This window comes from Fragaria vesca, linkage group LG3, assembly GCF_000184155.1.
Source record: "Fragaria vesca subsp. vesca linkage group LG3, FraVesHawaii_1.0, whole genome shotgun sequence".
Lineage (NCBI taxonomy): Eukaryota > Viridiplantae > Streptophyta > Magnoliopsida > Rosales > Rosaceae > Fragaria > Fragaria vesca.
The window spans coordinates 23,401,743-23,420,368 of record NC_020493.1 but is presented as its reverse complement, the minus strand read 5'-3'; the positions used below and the strand labels follow the sequence as shown (position 1 = coordinate 23,420,368).

Sequence of the window (18,626 nt, the reverse complement as noted above, 5' to 3'; positions counted from 1 at the left end):
CAGATGAATCCATACCAACAGAGAGACGAAATTGGTAATGATCATAGTGATCAACAGTAGTCTCACCACCATTTCTACTGCCATTAATGCCGATCACGAAAGGATCCAAAGCAATAACCCCGATCTCGTAACGCGGCTCATACGCTACATATGTCCAATACAGCATTCCTTTGTGAGCTACGCTAGTACTCCTAGTAGCATCTGCAAACCTGATGCTTCGTGGGGATGATACAATTGACTCTCTCCATTCACCCGTCTCGAAAGAGAATACCTCAACAATGAATTTGCAATGTTCACCCCACTTCAGAGATGTTGTAGCTAAATCGTGAGGAAGAATTCTCACGACCATGCACCTGTACTCCTTTTTAATACTAACACTACCATCTTCCTCCTCATAGTACAGATCACATATGAATCCGACTGGTGCATACTTGCAACGTCGAGTGGTGGGAGGAAGAGCAATCCATTGCCTTGTGCATGGATTGCAAATGTAGAAATCACGCTGGTTTTTGTTAAACGGAGTTCGGCAGCACAAAACTAAATCATTAGATGTTGCTACCACATACGGATTTTCTTTCAAACGGTGGAAACTCATGAGTCTTTTGAACAGCGGAGTTAGCAGATTGGATGGTGACGACCACTCTGTCGTTGGAGGGAATTCCTCTCCTCTTCTGTCTATCAGAGTTCGTGCTATTCGGGTTTGCTTATGAAATCTTTGAAGATGAAGAAAGCGGCCAATGAAATACGGATCCGAGATGAGATTGAGCCAATGCTTGGACACACACTTGCATTGAAAAACTAATTCCTTGCTAGGAAGCCGACATAGGATTTCAACCGACAGAAGGTCAGGGAGATCATCAAAGCTAACGACATCTGTGGATTTTGATCTTTTTGATTGAATAGGAGTACTATCGTATGATGGTTTGTCTGATGAACTCTTCTCCCATTCACTCAAAATACCTAATCAATAATCATGTATTCATGTTACAATTAAAAACATCATATGTATTATGCTTCAAAACCCTAGCTAGCTAGTTGCATCGAGTAAGAGAATCCTATACCAGTTTCAGCCTCGTCTTTAATTGCCGGAGTATCTAGCTCCTTGGATCTTTTGGTCTTCATCTTCTGATTCTGAATCACGAACAAATTAAAGAACGGATCAATGCAATGCAAGCCATGCATATTAGGTTCTTATTGGAACAGGCAATTCAAAGAAGACTATCACGTAATCAACACACACGAATCGAACTTTGACGACTATCACATATTCAGGAAAAGAAAAATATATGAACTTTGGTTTCATCAAATATTCATCAACACAACCTTGGAAAGTTGGAGTGAAGCTTTGGCGGCAAAGCTTGATGAGAGAAAGGAGAGGCGCGACGGCTGCGAGAGGAGTCGAGAGTTGAAGAAGAGAAGTATGAAAAACAAGAGAGAGGAGTTTTGTGTGTGGCGTTTGAGCCGTTTGTTGGGCTTTAGTTTCTGAACTGGCTGAAGCAAAAGCCCATTTATCCCCATGGCCCATATAATATGCATGAGCCCATATCCTTATGAAAGTATAAATTTAGGGAAGTGAAATCTACACACTTTAAATTGTAATCCATATACCTATTTTTTTTTTAGTAACTTAAATTTTTCTCAATTTAATTAGTCGTTGCAATGTATCTTTTATTTTACATTAACGGATTGACGCTTTCTTGTTTATAAGAAAAAAAAAGTTTATGATATTCAAAACCTATGTCATAGATTTTTGATAAGTTGTGTTGCAACGTAACATTAAGGGATTGACGCTCTCTTGATTATAGAAAAAAATTTATAAAAAAAAACTTATAATATTAAAAACCTACCTAGGTCATAGGAAATTAGGAATACAAATCAACAAATGTAAGCTCACCATATCTCTCGTTTCGATTTGTAAGCTCTCGTTTCGATTCTGTTAGAGGGTAATGTAATGAGTTTTGGAATTTTGGATGGCGCCAAACTTTTCACACCATATCATGACTCAGACACTGTAATCCTATAATTCAATTGGCAGAAAAGAAAAAGGAAAAACAAAAAGAATACTATAATTGACATGCGACTCTATCAGTGTTCACCAACTGTCCCAGTTACCACTTTAGCCTCCCATCCTGGAATCTCTACCGATAAGAGATCAGGGCACTCCATTCTATGTTCTTCAAGCCTCACTTTCCCATCATCAAAAGGTCAACCTAAACCAACACAACAACCAGAAACCAACTTTCACAGATTCTGGGAGCCCAAAATGAGCCCATCAAAGACCACTAGGAAGCTGGAGGTGGTTTCACCAGTCCCTGCTGATATAGACATTGCCAATTCAGTTGAGCCTGTTCACATCTCTGAGATTGCCAAAGACCTTAATCTCAGTCCTGACCACTATGATCTCTATGGAAAATACAAGGCCAAGGTCATTGCTTTTGTTTCCTCCATTTGGTTTAGATTTGCTTTCTAATTGAAAAAAGGTTGATTTTTATCTGGGTTTTTTGGGTGAAGTGTTTCTGGATTTGATAATGGTTTGTGTTTATGTTTCTGATGATGAAGTTTGAATCTTTGAACTGGGTTTTGAGTTTAAAGATGTGGGTATTTGGGCTTGTGTAGGTTTTGTTATCTGTGATTGATGAACTCAAAGGATCTAGTGATGGGTATTATGTTGTTGTGGGAGGGATTACTCCTACACCTCTTGGAGAAGGCAAGTCTACCACCACTGTTGGACTGTGTCAAGCTTTGGGTGCTTTTCAAGATAAGAAGGTAAGGGTTTTATCTCGAAGTTGTTTTCTTTTGTGGTATTTACAGTTTTCAGATTTATTTGTGACCTTATAGGAGTCTTCTTTGGTTGTTGGTATTGAAATATTTCAAAGAATAATAAACACATTTGGAGTTTACACCTGTTTGTTAAATCTCTTAAACTATAGCGGAGATAAGAATATGTACCAAATGTTTTGAATTGTTCTACTTGGTTTGAAGTTCAAGAGAAAGTTGGTTATACCTCATGTTGGTTAGCTTGTGTTGCCGAAAAACTGAGGTGTTAAACGTTTCTGTTGAGTTTGGAGTGTTTAATTGGTGAGCACGCCCTTTGCCTGGGTCATATTTAGAGAGGTGTGCCATCTACAAGTAATCATAAAAATGCCAGTTAAAATGGAAACCAGTGAACCTCGTACATCTTAAGCTCTAGCTGCAAATGAGTGCAGTTACAGAGGAGTTGGAGACTCATTTTGCCATTGTCATTTTTACTGATAATATATGTTTATAACTGGAATGTGTTAATTTTTTGATCAAGAAATTAAGAATCTGTTTCTGAGGCCTGACATGGCTTACCCTTTATCTGCTGGATTTTGTTAACATCCTCTGATACTTATATTCTTTACGATGCATTAAGAGAGTGGATATGTTATGAGGAATAAGAGTTCTGTTTCTTGGAACGGATAAGATTCTCGATAAGATCATTACGCCAGATTTGGCGCATAAAAAGTTAAATCATATGACTTTTATGCATCTTTTTTTTACATGTGAGATTTAGGAACAAAGTTCTGTAGCACTTGCTCTCCTTACCACACTTCTCTATAGTCTCATAATTCATAGAATGTGTAACCTTACAAGTCACAATTAACAGCCTTATGCTAGTAGTAGTTAGTATGGTCCTGATCCCAATTTCTCCATTTTCTTGATACCAGGTTGTCACTTGCCTTCGTCAACCATCACAAGGACCAACTTTTGGAATCAAAGGTGGTGCAGCAGGTGGTGGTTACAGTCAAGTGATCCCAATGGATGAGTTTAATCTGCACTTAACAGGAGATATTCATGCAATAACAGCTTCAAACAATCTTCTAGCTGCTGCTATTGATACTCGGATGTTCCATGAGGCAACCCAATCAGATAAGGCTCTAATGAACCGATTATGTCCACCAAACAAAGAAGGAAAAAAGAGCTTTAATGATATCATGTTCAGACGTCTGAAGAAGCTTGGTATCTCCAAGACGCAGCCTGAAGACCTTACACCAGAAGAAGTTAAGAAATTTGCTAGGCTTGATATCGATCCAGATTCTATCACCTGGAGAAGAGTAATGGATATAAATGACCGGCTCTTGAGAAAAATAACAGTTGGTCAGGGTCCCGAAGAGAAAGGGATGGTGAGAGAAACAGGATTTGATATTTCAGTTGCCAGTGAAATAATGGCAGTTTTAGCCCTTACAACATCTCTAGCAGATATGAGAGAGAGGCTTGGCAAAATGGTAATTGGAAACAGCAGGGCTGGTGACCCTGTTACTGCTGACGATCTGGGTGTCGGAGGTGCATTAACAGTTCTAATGAAGGATGCTATTAACCCTACATTAATGCAGACTCTTGAGGGGACCCCGGTTCTTGTTCATGCTGGTCCTTTTGCAAATATTGCGCATGGAAATTCCTCTATTGTGGCTGATAAGATTGCGCTAAAGTTGGTAGGACCAGGTGGCTTTGTAGTCACAGAAGCTGGTTTTGGTGCTGATATTGGTACTGAGAAATTCATGAATATAAAATGCCGGTATAGTGGTTTAACACCACAGTGTGCAATTATAGTTGCCACCATAAGGGCCTTGAAAATGCATGGTGGTGGCCCTGATGTTGTTGCTGGGAAGCCTCTTAATAGTGCTTACACAACTGAGAACGTGGCTCTGGTAGAGGCTGGCTGTGTGAATTTAGCCAGGCATATTACAAATACAAAAGCCTATGGTGTGAATGTTGTTGTTGCCGTGAACAAGTTCTCAACTGACTCTGACGCAGAATTAAATGCAGTTAGAAATGCAGCACTGGCTGCCGGAGCGTACGATGCTGTTATATGTACTCACCATGCTCATGGTGGAAAAGGAGCGGTTAGTGACTTTAACTTAGTTTGGGTTGACTAATCAATTCCTGATGTTTATTTTGCTTGAAGTAAATTTTAATTTCTTGAAATCGTTTAAAATTAATGATGCATTTTGTGAGCTCTAGAATTACCTTATAGCCCAAAGGAGTAGTTTGTTGTTCTTTATTGCGACATTCTACAAATCTTACCAGCTTTACTCCCACAATAATGTCCAATTTCTTATCTCATCCAGTCTTGTCTAGGCTTCATCTAGTCTAGGCTGTCAGTTTTCTGTTTTACATGCTGCTGGAGCCTAATTGTACTTTTGCCTAGTTATATCTGCCATTATAGTTATATTTTGTTTAACAACCAGATAGATGTCAAGCAAGTTATATATCTAGTGGCGTGTGTTCCACCAGTTGCTGCAAGGAGTTGGCAATCCCCCTACTGTATAAAAATTGGTTTAGCTTCTTCAAGTTTAATGTGTAGCTGGCTCCTTTGATTTCTGTAAATTGCTGAAACTGGTTTTCATAATTAATGAAGTTGATTGTGATCTTCAGGTAGATCTAGGGATTGCCGTTCAGAAAGCCTGTGAGAATGTTACACAACCATTAAAGTTTTTGTATCCTTTGGACTTCAGTATTAAAGAAAAGATAGAGGCAATAGCCAGATCATATGGTGCAAGCGGTGTTGAATACTCGGAGCAGGTAAGATTCTGTATTATTGTTTTGACATTGAAGTTGGACTTCTTGTGTTTCTCATAAACATAGAAAAGTGAACGTTTATTGTTGAAACAGAACATCAAACCTTTGATATGCTTATTCATGTAAATTCTGGAACCACACAGAAGTTAGATGACATTATAATTGATATGAGATCTTCTTCATTTATATGAATAGGCTGAAAAACAGATCGTGATGTACAGCAGGCAAGGGTTTTCTGGTCTGCCAATATGCATGGCAAAGACCCAGTACTCATTTTCTGATAAAGCTACTGAGAAAGGAGCGCCATCCAATTTTGTCTTACCGATAAGGGATGTGAGGGCAAGCATTGGAGCTGGATTTATATATCCTTTGGTAGGAACCATGAGCACAATGCCAGGACTTCCAACCAGGCCTTGCTTTTATGATATTGATCTTGACACCACCACTGGAAGGGTTATTGGTCTTTCTTGAAGGTTTCTGCAATTAGTTCTCCACATGCTCGCTGAGTTGGCCTTTCCCAGAACTTATCAATACAATTCCTTTATTTGCTCCTTTATTAATTGTATCAGTTTTCTGTATTACTATATAATAATCTCAGCAATGGAAACAAGAGGTTAATTGATAATTAGCTTCTTGTGTTTCTGATATAGGATGTATCAAAAGAGGTGTTGAGTACAATTTGGTGATTTCATTAAAGATTGGAGACAATTGGACCCTGCCAACAGAGTAGCTCTTACCAGAATAGAGGTACAAGATACATATGATGAAAAGTCATCAACTTTTTTGTTACAATAGTAGATGATTATATAGGCCACATATTAATGAAAAAAACCTGACCAGAAGGTAACTTATGAAGTAATCTGAGAAATATAATTAATAAGTGACTAAGTGAGACTGTGAGAGAGCTTAAAATGGAAAAGAAATTTTTCATAAATAGTACAAAGGGTTTCATCGGGTCCAAAAATGTGGTTTGCATTTTTAACAGGAAAAAAAAAAAAGCGGTTCTGCAATGGTTTATTTCTGGAATGACTATATTTGCTCCTGCAAACTTGTATCTTCCTTGCCGTGCAATCTAACGTATAGAAAGAACAAATGCATACTTTCTCCAAAAATAGTTACTATCTTGAACCAAGTTAGACTAATTTACCTCTCAAACACAAATTTTCCTTTCCAGTTTCATGAAAATTGAAACTAATTGAAGGAAAACATGTCTGTTTCTTTTCCCACCATCGTCTTCCTCAATATTGATCTTCTTACGAAGATATAACAATGGTGGATTGGGGACATTCATCAACAACAGAACACCTCTTACCAACAACCCTAGGAGAGTCGAGAGCCTCTCTTCGGCCTTCAGTACTTGCACATATCACAAGAAGTACAGATTATTCCTCAATGTTAAGCCCGCATTCAACGAGAGCTGAGACCAGCAAGGCCTCAATGTTTTCAATCTTCTTCTCCAAAAGAAATTTTACGGTTTGTACATATGCATTCATAATTTCTTTCATTACATGTACCATCTTGGTTTTCAACCCTTCTCTCCCTTCGATTCCTTTTGGCCTCAAAAATCTTCTTCATACCTCTCCTCAGACCCCAAACTCTGATTGGAAACGCAAATCCTTACCACAGACTGATGAGATTGGAAGTTTGAAAGGAAATGTGGGGATTGATCAGAAGGGATTTCAGAATGGTCATGATCAATCTTCTGGGGAAAATGGAGGAATGAAGAAAAATGGAGAGATTGGAACAGATAATCACATTGGTATAGCTCAACCACCAAACACTAACAAGGAAAATGCCGAGACTGAAAGGGATAATCATATTGGTACTGCTCAATCATCAAACACAACTAAGGATAATGCAGAGACTGAAAGGGATAACCTTATTGGTACAGCTCAAACATCAAACACTACCAAGGAAAATGTGGAGACTGGAAGGGATCATCATATTGGTACTGCTCAACCATCAAACACTACCAAGGGAAATGTAGAGACTGAAAGGGATCATCATATTCCATCAAACACTACCAAGGGCACTGTAGAGACTGAAAGGGACCATCATATTGGTACCCCTCAACCATCAAACACTACCAAGGACAATGTAGAGATTCCAAGGGATGATCATATTAGTACTGCTCAACCATCAAACACTACCAAGGAAAATGTAGAGACAGAAAGGGACCATCATATTGGTACCCCTCAACCATCAAACACTACTAATAAGGGAAATGTAGAGACCGGAAGGGATTTTGGTACTCCTCAAACAACAAACACTACCAAGGAAAACGTAGAGATTGCAAGGGATGATCATATTGGTACTGCTCAGCCATCAAACACTACCAAGGAGAATGCAGAGATTCAAAAGGATCGTCCTATTGGTACTGCTCAACCATCAAATACTACCAAGGGAAATGTAGAGACTGAAAGGGATAATCATATAGGTACTGCTCAACCATCAAACACTACCAAGGAAAATGTAGAGAAAGTTGAGGGTTCTGAGAAAAGAAATGAGACAAAAAATGTTGTGAGCTCAAATTCTTCTTCTAATGAAAAAGAGGATACGAACAAGAAAGGGAAACAAACAAGGTTGGAGTTGAAGAATGACTGTGACCTATTTGATGGAACGTGGGTGAGAGATGATTCTTACCCACTTTATGCTGCAGGAACTTGTCCTTACATAGATGAGGCTTTCAATTGTTTCCCTAATGGTAGGCCTGATAATGATTACGAGAAGTATAGATGGCAACCGAAACATTGCAATGTTCCGAGGTAATTTACTTATTTACACCAGGACTTTTTTTCTATATTTTGTTTAAATGTTGAATAGAGCTAGGGATGGCAATAATCCCCAGCGGGTAGGGTACCCACGGGTATTCGACCCTAACGGGGAAGATATACGGGTATAAACGGGTAACGGGGATGGGGATCCTTAGTATTCGGATTCTTAAATCGGGTACGGGGGCGGGTATGGTATTTTGATATTCGTCCCCATCCCCACCCATTAAGGATGAAAATATTATTATATATAATTATATAATTTATTATTATATATATTTATATATAATTTATAAATAAATATTTATGTAAAAAAATTTGTAATTCTCTTAATAAACATTTAATGGACCTTCCTTTTTATTATATATTTTTATTCTCTTAATGAAATTTACCGGTATTGTTATGTTTTAACCAAGACTTGTATTTATTTTTATTGGATTGAAGTATGAAACTTATTTATTTTGGTATTTGATTTTAATTTCATACTTTTATATAATTGTATTTCGTATTTTAAAAAAAAATTTAATTTAATACATAATTGTTAACGGGTACGGGTACGGGTATGGAAACGTAATCCCCAAAGGGTACGGGTACGGGGAATCTCCATTATCTAATTACGGGTACGGGGACGGGTACGGGGATGAAAAATGTAAAAAGGTATGGGTACGGTATTTTGATCCCCGTACCCTACCCTACCCATTGCCATCCCTAAATAGAGCCTGGTTCTGTTTAGTAATGTTGGTTTCGGATGAACTTATTGTGCAGGTTGGACGGTAGGAAGATGTTGAGATTATTAGCGGGAAAGCGTCTAGTTTTTGTAGGCGATTCTCTCAATAGGAATATGTGGGAGTCTTTGCTTTGTGTTCTTAGAAATTCAGTGGAAGATAAGAACAAAGTTAATGAAGTCTCCGGTAGGAAAGAGTTTCGTACAGAGAAGTCTTACTCTTTCATATTCCAGGTATCTTTCATTCATAGCCTGATAACTTCTTCAAATCTTTTGATTTGGTTGGTCTAAAGTCTAAACTACTAATCTTTATGTATCAATAGGATTATAATTGTTCAGTAGAGTTCTTTCAATCACAATTTCTAGTTCAAGAATGGGAAGGGAAAGACAAAAATGGATCCAAGAAGGAAACACTTCGCATTGATTTAATGGAGAGTGCCGCGGATAACTACAAAGATGCAGATTTTCTCATCTTCAACACAGGTCATTGGTGGACTCATGAGAAAACTTCCAATGGGTGAGACATGCTCACTTTCACTCGTATGTCATTGATATTAGGATACTTGGAATGAAAGCTAATTTGAGGAAGTTGCAGGTTGGGTTACTATCAAGAGGGTGACCATGTCTATGATGAGTTGAATGGTGAAGAGGCATACCGGAGAGCTTTAAGTACATGGGGAAGATGGTTGGATACCAAAGTAGATCCTAAAAAAACAGCAGTTTTCTTCCGGGGCTATTCACTTTCTCACTTTAGGTACATTACTATGCAGCCTATACAATTAGTACTTCCTACACTACATGGTTGGACTATATACCAACTTAACATTTTACATTTTCACAGGGGTGCCGCATGGAACGCTGGAGGGAAATGCGACGGTGAGACGAAGCCAACTACAGAAACTGAATACGGAGGAGAATATCCATCATACGTGAAGATCTTCGAGTCGGTATTGGAGAAGATGAAGACTCCAATTCTGTATCTGAACATCACAGCAATGACTGATTTCCGGAAGGATGCTCATCCATCGTTTTACAGAAAGCCCAACTTAACTGCAGAGGAAAGACAAGCGACTTCAATACAGGATTGCAGCCACTGGTGCCTACCCGGTGTGCCTGAAACATGGAACGAGTTACTATTTGCTCAACTCCTTAGACGCCACAAGCAACAGAAGAAGAAGAAGCAACATATATAAACAGAAGCATCAGCAATAGAGTCAGAGGACTCCCTTTTGAACATGGAGAAAATACTCTGCATGTATATTGGAACTTTTTGTCATCAAAAGGGAGAAGATCCAACAAAATTGTTTTGATAGATAGTGTATAGTACAGATGTATATTTTAGGGTATATTTTAAGGGTAGTTTAGATGTTCTTTCATATATCATGTGTATACAGATAAAGCATGATCCAAATTCAGTAGCTCAAACTTCTATTCTTCAATTGATTCATTGAGGTGAAGATCTAGCTTTGTTTCCGTGCTGCCTTTATCATGAGTTCATGACTATCATGAAACATTGAAATTAATGGGGATAGGAACTTAATTAGCCATTAATATAGGAGTGACAGTGACATTGTACCAACTTGATCCGTCGACTAACCCACTGCCGACGATCAAGCCAAGACGCCAATTATTAGAGAGTACTCAAAGATCAGAAGCAGGAAAACAGCTTCTCACATTTTTACTTGCATATGATTTTTGGTTTAATGGTACAAGTGCAGATGCATACTACTAATTGTTGTGTGACTTGATGCTTGATCAAGTCAAGTTAGTTCACTTGATATATCGGAACTGAATTTACTCCACTTCATGCATGAGCTAGTTTATTTCATGCCTTAAGTTGACTAGTTCGACGTGTTTTCAAATTAATTTGTTTATGTATCAAGCTGGTCTACCTCTGAATCCTCTATTTGATATTTATAGTAAATAATGCACCGTCGTTTTATGTCACGAACAATATATTTTTGTATCTTATGAAACGAACAAAAAAAAAAAAACTATAGCACCAAACAAATTCCGATTAGACTAGATTTTCTACCAGAATAGAGTTAATTAAGTAGGAATCTAGACATATAAAATTTCGAAGTTCTACATGATTTGCAATCTTGCATTATTCTTCCAACTTCTCTATTATTATATCTGCATGTTTATCTCCAGAATTAGCAAATATCAGAGCTTATTAACCCCACTAAAGCTAAGCCTCACTAGAACACTTGATCTTTGCTTTCTCTCCACCACTCTCTCCAACAATGGCAGATTCCTTACCCCAAACTACAAAGCACCACTCACCCAACAAAGCAGAGCCCAAGGCCTCTCTTTCGTCAATCTTCTTCACCTCAAGAAAAGCTTCTACCTTTGCTTATGGAATCGCCTTTACCTTCATTGCCTTCACTTCTTTCTGGGTTTTCAACCCATCTGGCTACTCTTTCCCTTTTAGCTTCAACACCATCTTCTACTCTTCTCCTTCCAGCTCTTATCAGGAAGTTACTAACACCCCAAAAATTGAATCTTTACCTCATTTGGGCAGCAATGGAAGTTTGAACAGTGAAATGGGTGCTTCTCAGTTTTCTGGGAAGATGGGAAATCAGAGCAGTTCTCAAATGAGTATTGATCAATCTTCGAAACCCATGATTTCTTTTCCCCAAGAATCCAATCAGACTAGAAATGAGTCCTCTGTTTCTGAGGGTTCTAGTGAGGAAAATGGCTATGTGGCATTGAAGTCCATAAGCAATGAGGGGTTGTTGGCTGGGTTTAAGTTGATGAATGGTTGTGATCTGTTTGATGGAAGATGGGTGAGAGATGATTCATACCCACTTTATGCTGCTGGGTCTTGTCCATTCATTGATGAGTCTTTCAATTGTTTTCTCAATAGTAGGCCTGATAATGGGTATGAGAAGTATAGATGGCAACCCAAAGATTGCAACCTCCCAAGGTAATTTCCACTGGCTGTTGTCGATTCTGATTCAAGTAATGTTAGAGCAGCATAGGAATCCCATTTCCTAGTTTGGCAACTTCTCTTTCTTCTAGTTGGTTTTCACACATGCAAAGTTGCTTGTTTGCAGTCAGTCTTGTGAGGACTGATATAACAATGAGCTAGTAATGATGTGGCTCAAAATTGAATTTGATTGCTTCAATGTAAATATGTAATGGTATTCTGTTGTGCACATATGTGGACATTGATTAGCATTTTGTGTGGTATGTTATATGTTAATTCAAGCAAAATCACTTCATTATTTGCAGTTAGTTTTGTGAGGATCAACATGACAATTAGCTATTGTGCTCGGTTCATATTGAATTCAAATGCTGCAATGTAAAGGAGTTCTGTTCTGTGGACTAATGGATTGTCTTTTCTGCTATATGGATTTGCTAGGTTGTTCTGTTGAGTAGAGCTTGTTGGTTCTCATTGGTTTCGGATGGCCTCCTTGTGCAGGATGAATGGAAGGAACATGTTGGGATTATTGAGAGGAAAGCGTCTAGTTTTTGTTGGTGATTCTCTTAACAGGAATATGTGGGAGTCTTTGGTTTGTCTTCTTAGGAATTCAGTGGATGATAAGAGCAGAGTTTTTGAAGCTTCTGGCAGGAGTGAATTTCGTACAGCGGGCGCCTGCTCTTTTATATTCAAGGCATGTTGCTCATTATCCATCTCTGATTTGAAACTTATAACTTCTGATTACTTCTTTCCCTATGGATTTGTTTGGATGTTGATAGAACATGTGAAATAGAAAAAAAAAAAAAGGGTCTTAAAGTGTTATCAAGTTTTGACTCAGAATAAAGGAAGATTTACACCATTCGACCCAATGCACCAAGTATCGACTTGAAATTTTGAATTCAAACAAGTGAAGATAACATAATAAGACGTACTAAAGTTTTGGTTTTCTCTTATTTTTTGTCTCATGTCAACAGGCAAATGAGGCCATGAGGCTCTGAAGTAATCTTTATAATAATGCTGTTATTTTTGGGAAGATTTTTACATATAATCTCTTCCATGGATCTATAGGATTACAATTGTTCAGTGGAGTTCGTTCAATCGCCATTTCTAGTTCAAGAATCAGAGGTGCTAACTACAAATGGGTCAAAGAAGGAAACACTACACCTGGATATGATACACAGATCATTAGATAATTACAAAAGTTCAGATGTTCTTGTCTTCAACACAGGTCACTGGTGGACTCATGAGAAAACTTCCAGAGGGTGAGACCCATGCTCCCTTTCACTCTTTTGTCATTGGTTTTTAGGAAGCTGGCGAGAAAAATTACAGTAATATTAGATTCTTGCAGGCAGGGTTATTATCAAGAGGGTGACCATGTCTATGATCAATTGAATGTCAAAGAGGCGTATGGAAAAGCTATAGCAACATGGGCCAGATGGCTGGATGCTAATATAAATCCTGAAAAAACCATTGTTTTCTTCCGGGGCTATTCGCCTAATCACTTTAGGTACATTTATAGTCTTAAAAATCACATGAAATTTTTCAACTTTTAGAACCTCATGGATGGTTCACAACTATACAGCATCTTGATATTTGCTTTACCATTTCATAGTGGTGGAAGATGGAATACTGGAGGTCAATGTCATGGTCGGACAGAGCCAATTCAATATGAGGCATACAAAGGAAAATATCCGGCAAAGATGAGAATACTGGACTCAGTAATCAGGGAAATGAAGACCCCAATCTTTTATCTGAATATTACAAAAATGACGGACTTTCGAAGGGATGCTCATCCATCCGTCTACAGAAAGCAGAATTTGACAGAGGAGGATAGACAGTTGTCTTTGAGATCCCAGGATTGCAGTCATTGGTGCCTCCCTGGTGTTCCTGATACATGGAACGAGCTTCTATATGCTCATCTCCTTAGATATACCCACCATAGGTGAAAGCTAATAATCTTTGATTTTTTTTTTTTTTTTTTTTTTTTTTTTTTGAGAAATAATCATCTTTGAATCTTTACATTGCTAACATTCCAAAAAAAATTGTCTACAGTATTCTTTTGTTGTAGTACTATTACGCTGAAGAAGATGAAAGCTTACAATCCTTACATTGTAATCAGGCAAAGGTTGATGTGTACTAGGAGGTAGGGTGGGGATTTTTTTTTTTTTTCCCCTTCGGAATTTTGTAATAGGAATTGTTAAGCATTTCTAGTTTGGGTGTAGCTATTGCCAGTTTAGGCCTTTAGGGGTCTTACTTTTTTTTTCTTTTTTTTTACCTTAACATACCATAATCACAATACTCCTAATATTGTACAAGATTATACTCCTAATATTGTGTCATGACTCTGGTCTTCCAAGTCCTCCCCTGATAAATTAGATGGCTACTGTGTTCTGCTGTGTTTTTTTTGTGTTCTTCATGTTGTTATGCTTAGTTCTGCTAGCCTAGCTTGGTTGTTTCCAGTGTTTGTGTTTTTCTCTTCAGTGTTGCTTCTGTTTTCTTTGCCCGTTTGTGGCTTAATGAGAATTTCATGTTCTGATAAAAAAAAAAAAAATAGTGTCATGACTCACGCTAACGTTCTATGATGGAGGTGATCAAAACTATCTGATAAACGCTGAAGCTCGTTTATCAGAACAGCGTCATATCTCGTTGTTTGTCTCTCTCTACCTGCGCAAATCGAGCTTCAGCGTTTGGTTTCTCTCAAAACTATCTAATCATCTCTTCTCTTGCAAGAAATACAAGATCGATCAGCAATTTTTTTTCATCTCACGATCGAGGTGATCAGCTTATTGATTGCTGTTATTTATTTATCTGGGTTTGTTTTAGTAATTGATTAATTATAGTCATTCATCGTATATTGTCTTTTATACGTCCACAACAAATATATAACCGACATATCAAAAGAGAGCAAAATTTCGTAGCTGATGCATCGGCAAAAGGACACCTCATGGAAGCACAAGTTTGGCAGTCTGATCTTCCTGTTACAGCTAGGAAAGCTTTATTATTTGATTCTCTTGGTGTAGGCTATGTTAGGGGTTACTTTTTTTATCTAATTTAGAAAAAAAAAAAAAAACAACAAAACAAACAAATGTAATAACTCGCGACTGAGCTCGTGCAATGTTATGGACTATAGAGTATAGACCATTAGAAGTCTTTCAAGGTCGGATGATTTGTTTCCAAATTCCAACTTATGTAACATTTTTTGTGTCATTTTTCTTTCTTCAATTTCAGTTTTTGCACAGGCCATTTGAGATTCTCGTCAAGATGGCAGACAGTATAAGTGTGAGGGAGTCAACGGTGGTGAAGCCAGCCAGTGAGACGCCTAGGCAGTCTTTGTGGAAGTCCAACTTGGACATGATCAGTTCAAATTATCATACTCCCTCTGTCTATATCTACAAGCCAAAAGACAGTTTCTTTGACCCTCGTGTGCTCAAGGACGCGCTCAGCAAGGCCCTCGTCCCCTTCTACCCCTTGGCCGGCCGTCTGAGGCGAAACAACGACGACAAGAATGATCATATTGGAATCAACTGCAATGCTGAGGGCGTCTTGTTTGTTGTGGCCGATAGCAGCTCCTCCGCCCATGATTACGCCGATTTGAAGACCTGTCTTGAGTCAGGAAGATGGCTCATTCCCGCGGTAGATTACTCCGCGGGGATTTCTTCTTATCCACTCTTGGTGGTTCAGGTAACATACCTGAACCGGTGGAGTTGCACTTGGTATTGGCGTTGAACACAACACAGCGGATGGGTTCAGGTAATAAAAGCATGGTCTGATATGTCTCATGGTGTCGACTTGGCAATCCCACCAACCATCGACAGGACATTACTTCGTGCCCGAGAGCCGCCTCAACTGTTGGGAAAAATAATATAATGGAAGTAACAACTCAAACCACACAAAGGATAAATATGCAAATATGTAAAAGATAGAGGAAAGGGAACACCAGATATAACGTGGTTCGGCAATGTGCCTACGTCCACGGGGCAGCAATAACAAGAACTTTCACTATGAAATAATGGGTACACGAGATACACAACTTCAAGAACACTACTTGAAGGAAACCCTCTCTCACACTTGTTTTGCTACCAACTACTCTACACTCTCAACTTGGAGTGGACACTCTTCTCTACTTGGAAGATGGATGTTTGAGATGGATGAGATGTTTGAGATGGATGAGATGCTTGGAATGAGCAAATGACTCTCCTTTTATAGGCTAAGGAGGAATCATCTAGACCTCTCATTAGTGCTCTCCCAATAAATGGTACTTCATGAATCTTCCTGTAACTCATGCCTTGACTATAACTCTAAAACCATCCATGTTCTTTGTGTAACTCATGTAACCTTGTGTAATGCATGTAACCTTGTGTAACGCATGTAACGTTTGTGTAACTCATGTAACTTATGTAACTCATGAAACCTTTCATTACTATTTTATTTATTTTGGTCTGGATATTATAACATCAACCTCTCCCTAACCAGAACCACCATGTTGAATACCATCTTCCTCAAGCCGCCGTCGCTTTTGATTCCGATCATGAGACCGCTACAGTCTCCGTTTTCAAGTTCACAAGGGAGCAGGTCAACATCTTGAAAGCTATGTCCTTAACAACAAAGAAAAATGATGACGATGTTGAGAATGGGAAGTACTCTTCGTATGAGGTCGTTGCAGCTCATGTATGGAGATCTGCTTGCAAGGCACCTCAACTTGTTTATGATGAAGAGACATAATTCAACATTGCCGCAAATGGAAGGTCAAGATTGCAGCCCCCGCTCTCAGCTGGTTACTTTAGTAATGTGATATATATTCTCATGTGTGCCTTCTGCCCTAGCAGGTGACCTCATGTCCAAACGGATAAGTTACGCTGCGAGCTGCATTCACAAGGCTTTGGTGCGTATGGACGATGATTATCTCCGGTCGGCCCTCGACTATCTTGATCTTCAGCAATCTCATCATCATCTGTCGAGCCTTGCTCGCTCAGCTCATTACTATAAGAGCCCTAATCTTAGGATAACAAGCTGGGTTACGCTGCCTATATATGATGCTGATGATTTTGGATGGGGTCGACCAGTTTTCATGGGACGCGCTGAACTTTCATTTGAAGGGAAGGCTTACATGGTGTCAAGTGCAAGTGATGATGGGAGTTTCTCACTGGCCATTTCTCTGCAGTCTCGACATACGGATTCATTTTCCAAGTTGATTTACGACATGTGATAGTTGATGCTGTTTTGTTATTAGGTCGCCATGTTTGGTTAAGATTTCGGCCTTTTTTGTCTCTCCTGCTAGGTCTATATATACTTCTCTCTCATCATCAATAATTATGTGGGAGGACAGCTTTACAAGTGTGCTATTGAAACTGATTAGGGCTTTTGTCGGCTTGTCGCCCATTCCTCTGTATTTTCTTATGTACGTACGTACGTGTTTGCATTTGGTCAAGTATTGTCAGCTCTTTATGTATGATACGTTGGTGTTCCTGTATATATTATGATGAATTGGTGATCACATTGCCTGAATACCCCGGATTGCAGTCACTGGTGTTCCGATTTCCGGCTGAATACGTACTGGAAACGAGCTTTCAAATGCTCAGCAGCTATAGCAGCAGAAAAGAGATTATATTTGAAAAGTCATATATGCGGGTTTGTGTTTTCTCTTACGTTGTTTGTTTGTTGTTGTTGATTCTCTAGCTAGTACGTTTTCCTTGTTCATGATCATCATCATCTTCAAGCTTGACTTATTCAAACCATAATGTCATCTCTCTGACCCTAAAGCCTTCTCTGAAATTCCCCAACATGCACACATCAAATCCATCAACACATCTTTTTGTAATGTTTTCTTGTTTTCTCTTTTGTACGTTTCACACATTTGAACTTCTAAAAATTGGCAACTCGCTTTCATAGATGCTTAACCTCGAAAAGTTAGGAGCACCGGCACAAATACTTGCAAATAACTTGATAGTCTCCCGATTGCAAACCAATCGTAGAAGGAAGTTTGAAACTGAAATTATAGTTTGGAACAATACATGGAAGTATGCAATATGTAGATTCAATCCTTAAAAGTAGCATAAGGAATTGTTAACTAAAGTGTAAACCTAGCTTCCTCAAAGAAAAACTTCAGTGTGAGATTTTATACTAGTCCACATGCACTTGAATCAAATTCAGAATGAATCAAACAGAGTTACCGACTTACCGTTTTAAGTAGTGTGTTAGAAGTATTATGATAGTCGCATATTTGTGCGACTTTTATCATGCTAATTATTCTTATTACTTATTTATTTTGTGATGTTTTCCTATTTTTAATTAACTTTATTTGTTTTTAGGTGTTTTGAAGTCAAACAAAGAAAAGGAGATAATTGGGCTTAATTAGGATCCCTAATCCTAGTTGGATTGGTGATGGACGTGAGATATAGGTTAACTAACCTATTTATACAAGGGGGCAGCCAAACAAGAGAAAAAAAGGAACGGAACAGAGAGAAAGAGAAAAAGAACAGAAGAGAGAAAGGAGGGCAAACAAGAGGGAGAAGAAAAAAGACAAGGGAGAAAAGAAAAAGAAAAGAAAGAGAAGAGAGGAAGGAGAGAAAAAGAATTCGATCGGCAAAGATCTTCTTCAATCAAGTTTTCTTCTTCTCACCCTTATTTCATATTCCATGTATTCTCTGATGTTCTTAATCAAGAT

At 38.5% G+C, this 18,626-nt stretch overlaps 3 protein-coding genes and 1 pseudogene across 3 annotated transcripts; all 4 read left to right on the top strand.

Moving 5' to 3' along the window:
* The first annotated feature begins 2,132 nt into the window (after positions 1-2,132).
* On the top strand, positions 2,133-6,261 carry LOC101291704 (formate--tetrahydrofolate ligase-like). Its single transcript, XM_004294908.1, has 5 exons — positions 2,133-2,425; positions 2,617-2,766; positions 3,690-4,865; positions 5,398-5,544; positions 5,737-6,261. The coding sequence occupies exons 1-5, from the start codon at positions 2,264-2,266 to the stop codon at positions 6,010-6,012; spliced, it is 1,911 nt and encodes a 636-aa protein (XP_004294956.1). The 5' UTR covers positions 2,133-2,263; the 3' UTR covers positions 6,013-6,261.
* Positions 6,262-6,810: 549 nt separating this feature from the next.
* Positions 6,811-10,279, top strand: LOC101303602. Its single transcript, XM_004296107.1, has 5 exons — positions 6,811-8,306; positions 9,078-9,270; positions 9,360-9,553; positions 9,632-9,790; positions 9,878-10,279. The coding sequence occupies exons 1-5, from the start codon at positions 6,811-6,813 to the stop codon at positions 10,227-10,229; spliced, it is 2,394 nt and encodes a 797-aa protein (XP_004296155.1). The 3' UTR covers positions 10,230-10,279.
* Positions 10,280-11,282: 1,003 nt separating this feature from the next.
* LOC101303316 lies at positions 11,283-13,908 on the top strand. The gene is made up of 5 exons (XM_004296106.1): positions 11,283-11,965; positions 12,464-12,656; positions 13,031-13,224; positions 13,311-13,469; positions 13,575-13,908. The coding sequence occupies exons 1-5, from the start codon at positions 11,283-11,285 to the stop codon at positions 13,906-13,908; spliced, it is 1,563 nt and encodes a 520-aa protein (XP_004296154.1).
* Positions 13,909-15,223: 1,315 nt separating this feature from the next.
* Positions 15,224-17,168, top strand: LOC101291411 (annotated as a pseudogene).
* The last annotated feature ends 1,458 nt before the right edge of the window (positions 17,169-18,626 follow it).

What these genes read in the sequence shown, in the direction of transcription:
- LOC101303316 (XM_004296106.1), top strand. Translation starts at nt 11,283, where the DNA reads ATGGCAGATTCCTTACCCCAAACTACAAAGCACCACTCACCCAACAAA. An exon ending in AAAGATTGCAACCTCCCAAG is followed by an intron (nt 11,966 to 12,463) that starts GTAATTTCCACT and finishes CTCCTTGTGCAG; the next exon opens with GATGAATGGAAGGAACATGT. An exon ending in TATTCGCCTAATCACTTTAG is followed by an intron (nt 13,470 to 13,574) that starts GTACATTTATAG and finishes ACCATTTCATAG; the next exon opens with TGGTGGAAGATGGAATACTG.
- LOC101303602 (XM_004296107.1), top strand. Translation starts at nt 6,811, where the DNA reads ATGGTGGATTGGGGACATTCATCAACAACAGAACACCTCTTACCAACA. An exon ending in CATGAGAAAACTTCCAATGG is followed by an intron (nt 9,554 to 9,631) that starts GTGAGACATGCT and finishes AGGAAGTTGCAG; the next exon opens with GTTGGGTTACTATCAAGAGG. An exon ending in TATTCACTTTCTCACTTTAG is followed by an intron (nt 9,791 to 9,877) that starts GTACATTACTAT and finishes ACATTTTCACAG; the next exon opens with GGGTGCCGCATGGAACGCTG.
- LOC101291704 (XM_004294908.1), top strand. Translation starts at nt 2,264, where the DNA reads ATGAGCCCATCAAAGACCACTAGGAAGCTGGAGGTGGTTTCACCAGTC. An exon ending in ATGGAAAATACAAGGCCAAG is followed by an intron (nt 2,426 to 2,616) that starts GTCATTGCTTTT and finishes GGGCTTGTGTAG; the next exon opens with GTTTTGTTATCTGTGATTGA. An exon ending in GTGTTGAATACTCGGAGCAG is followed by an intron (nt 5,545 to 5,736) that starts GTAAGATTCTGT and finishes TTATATGAATAG; the next exon opens with GCTGAAAAACAGATCGTGAT.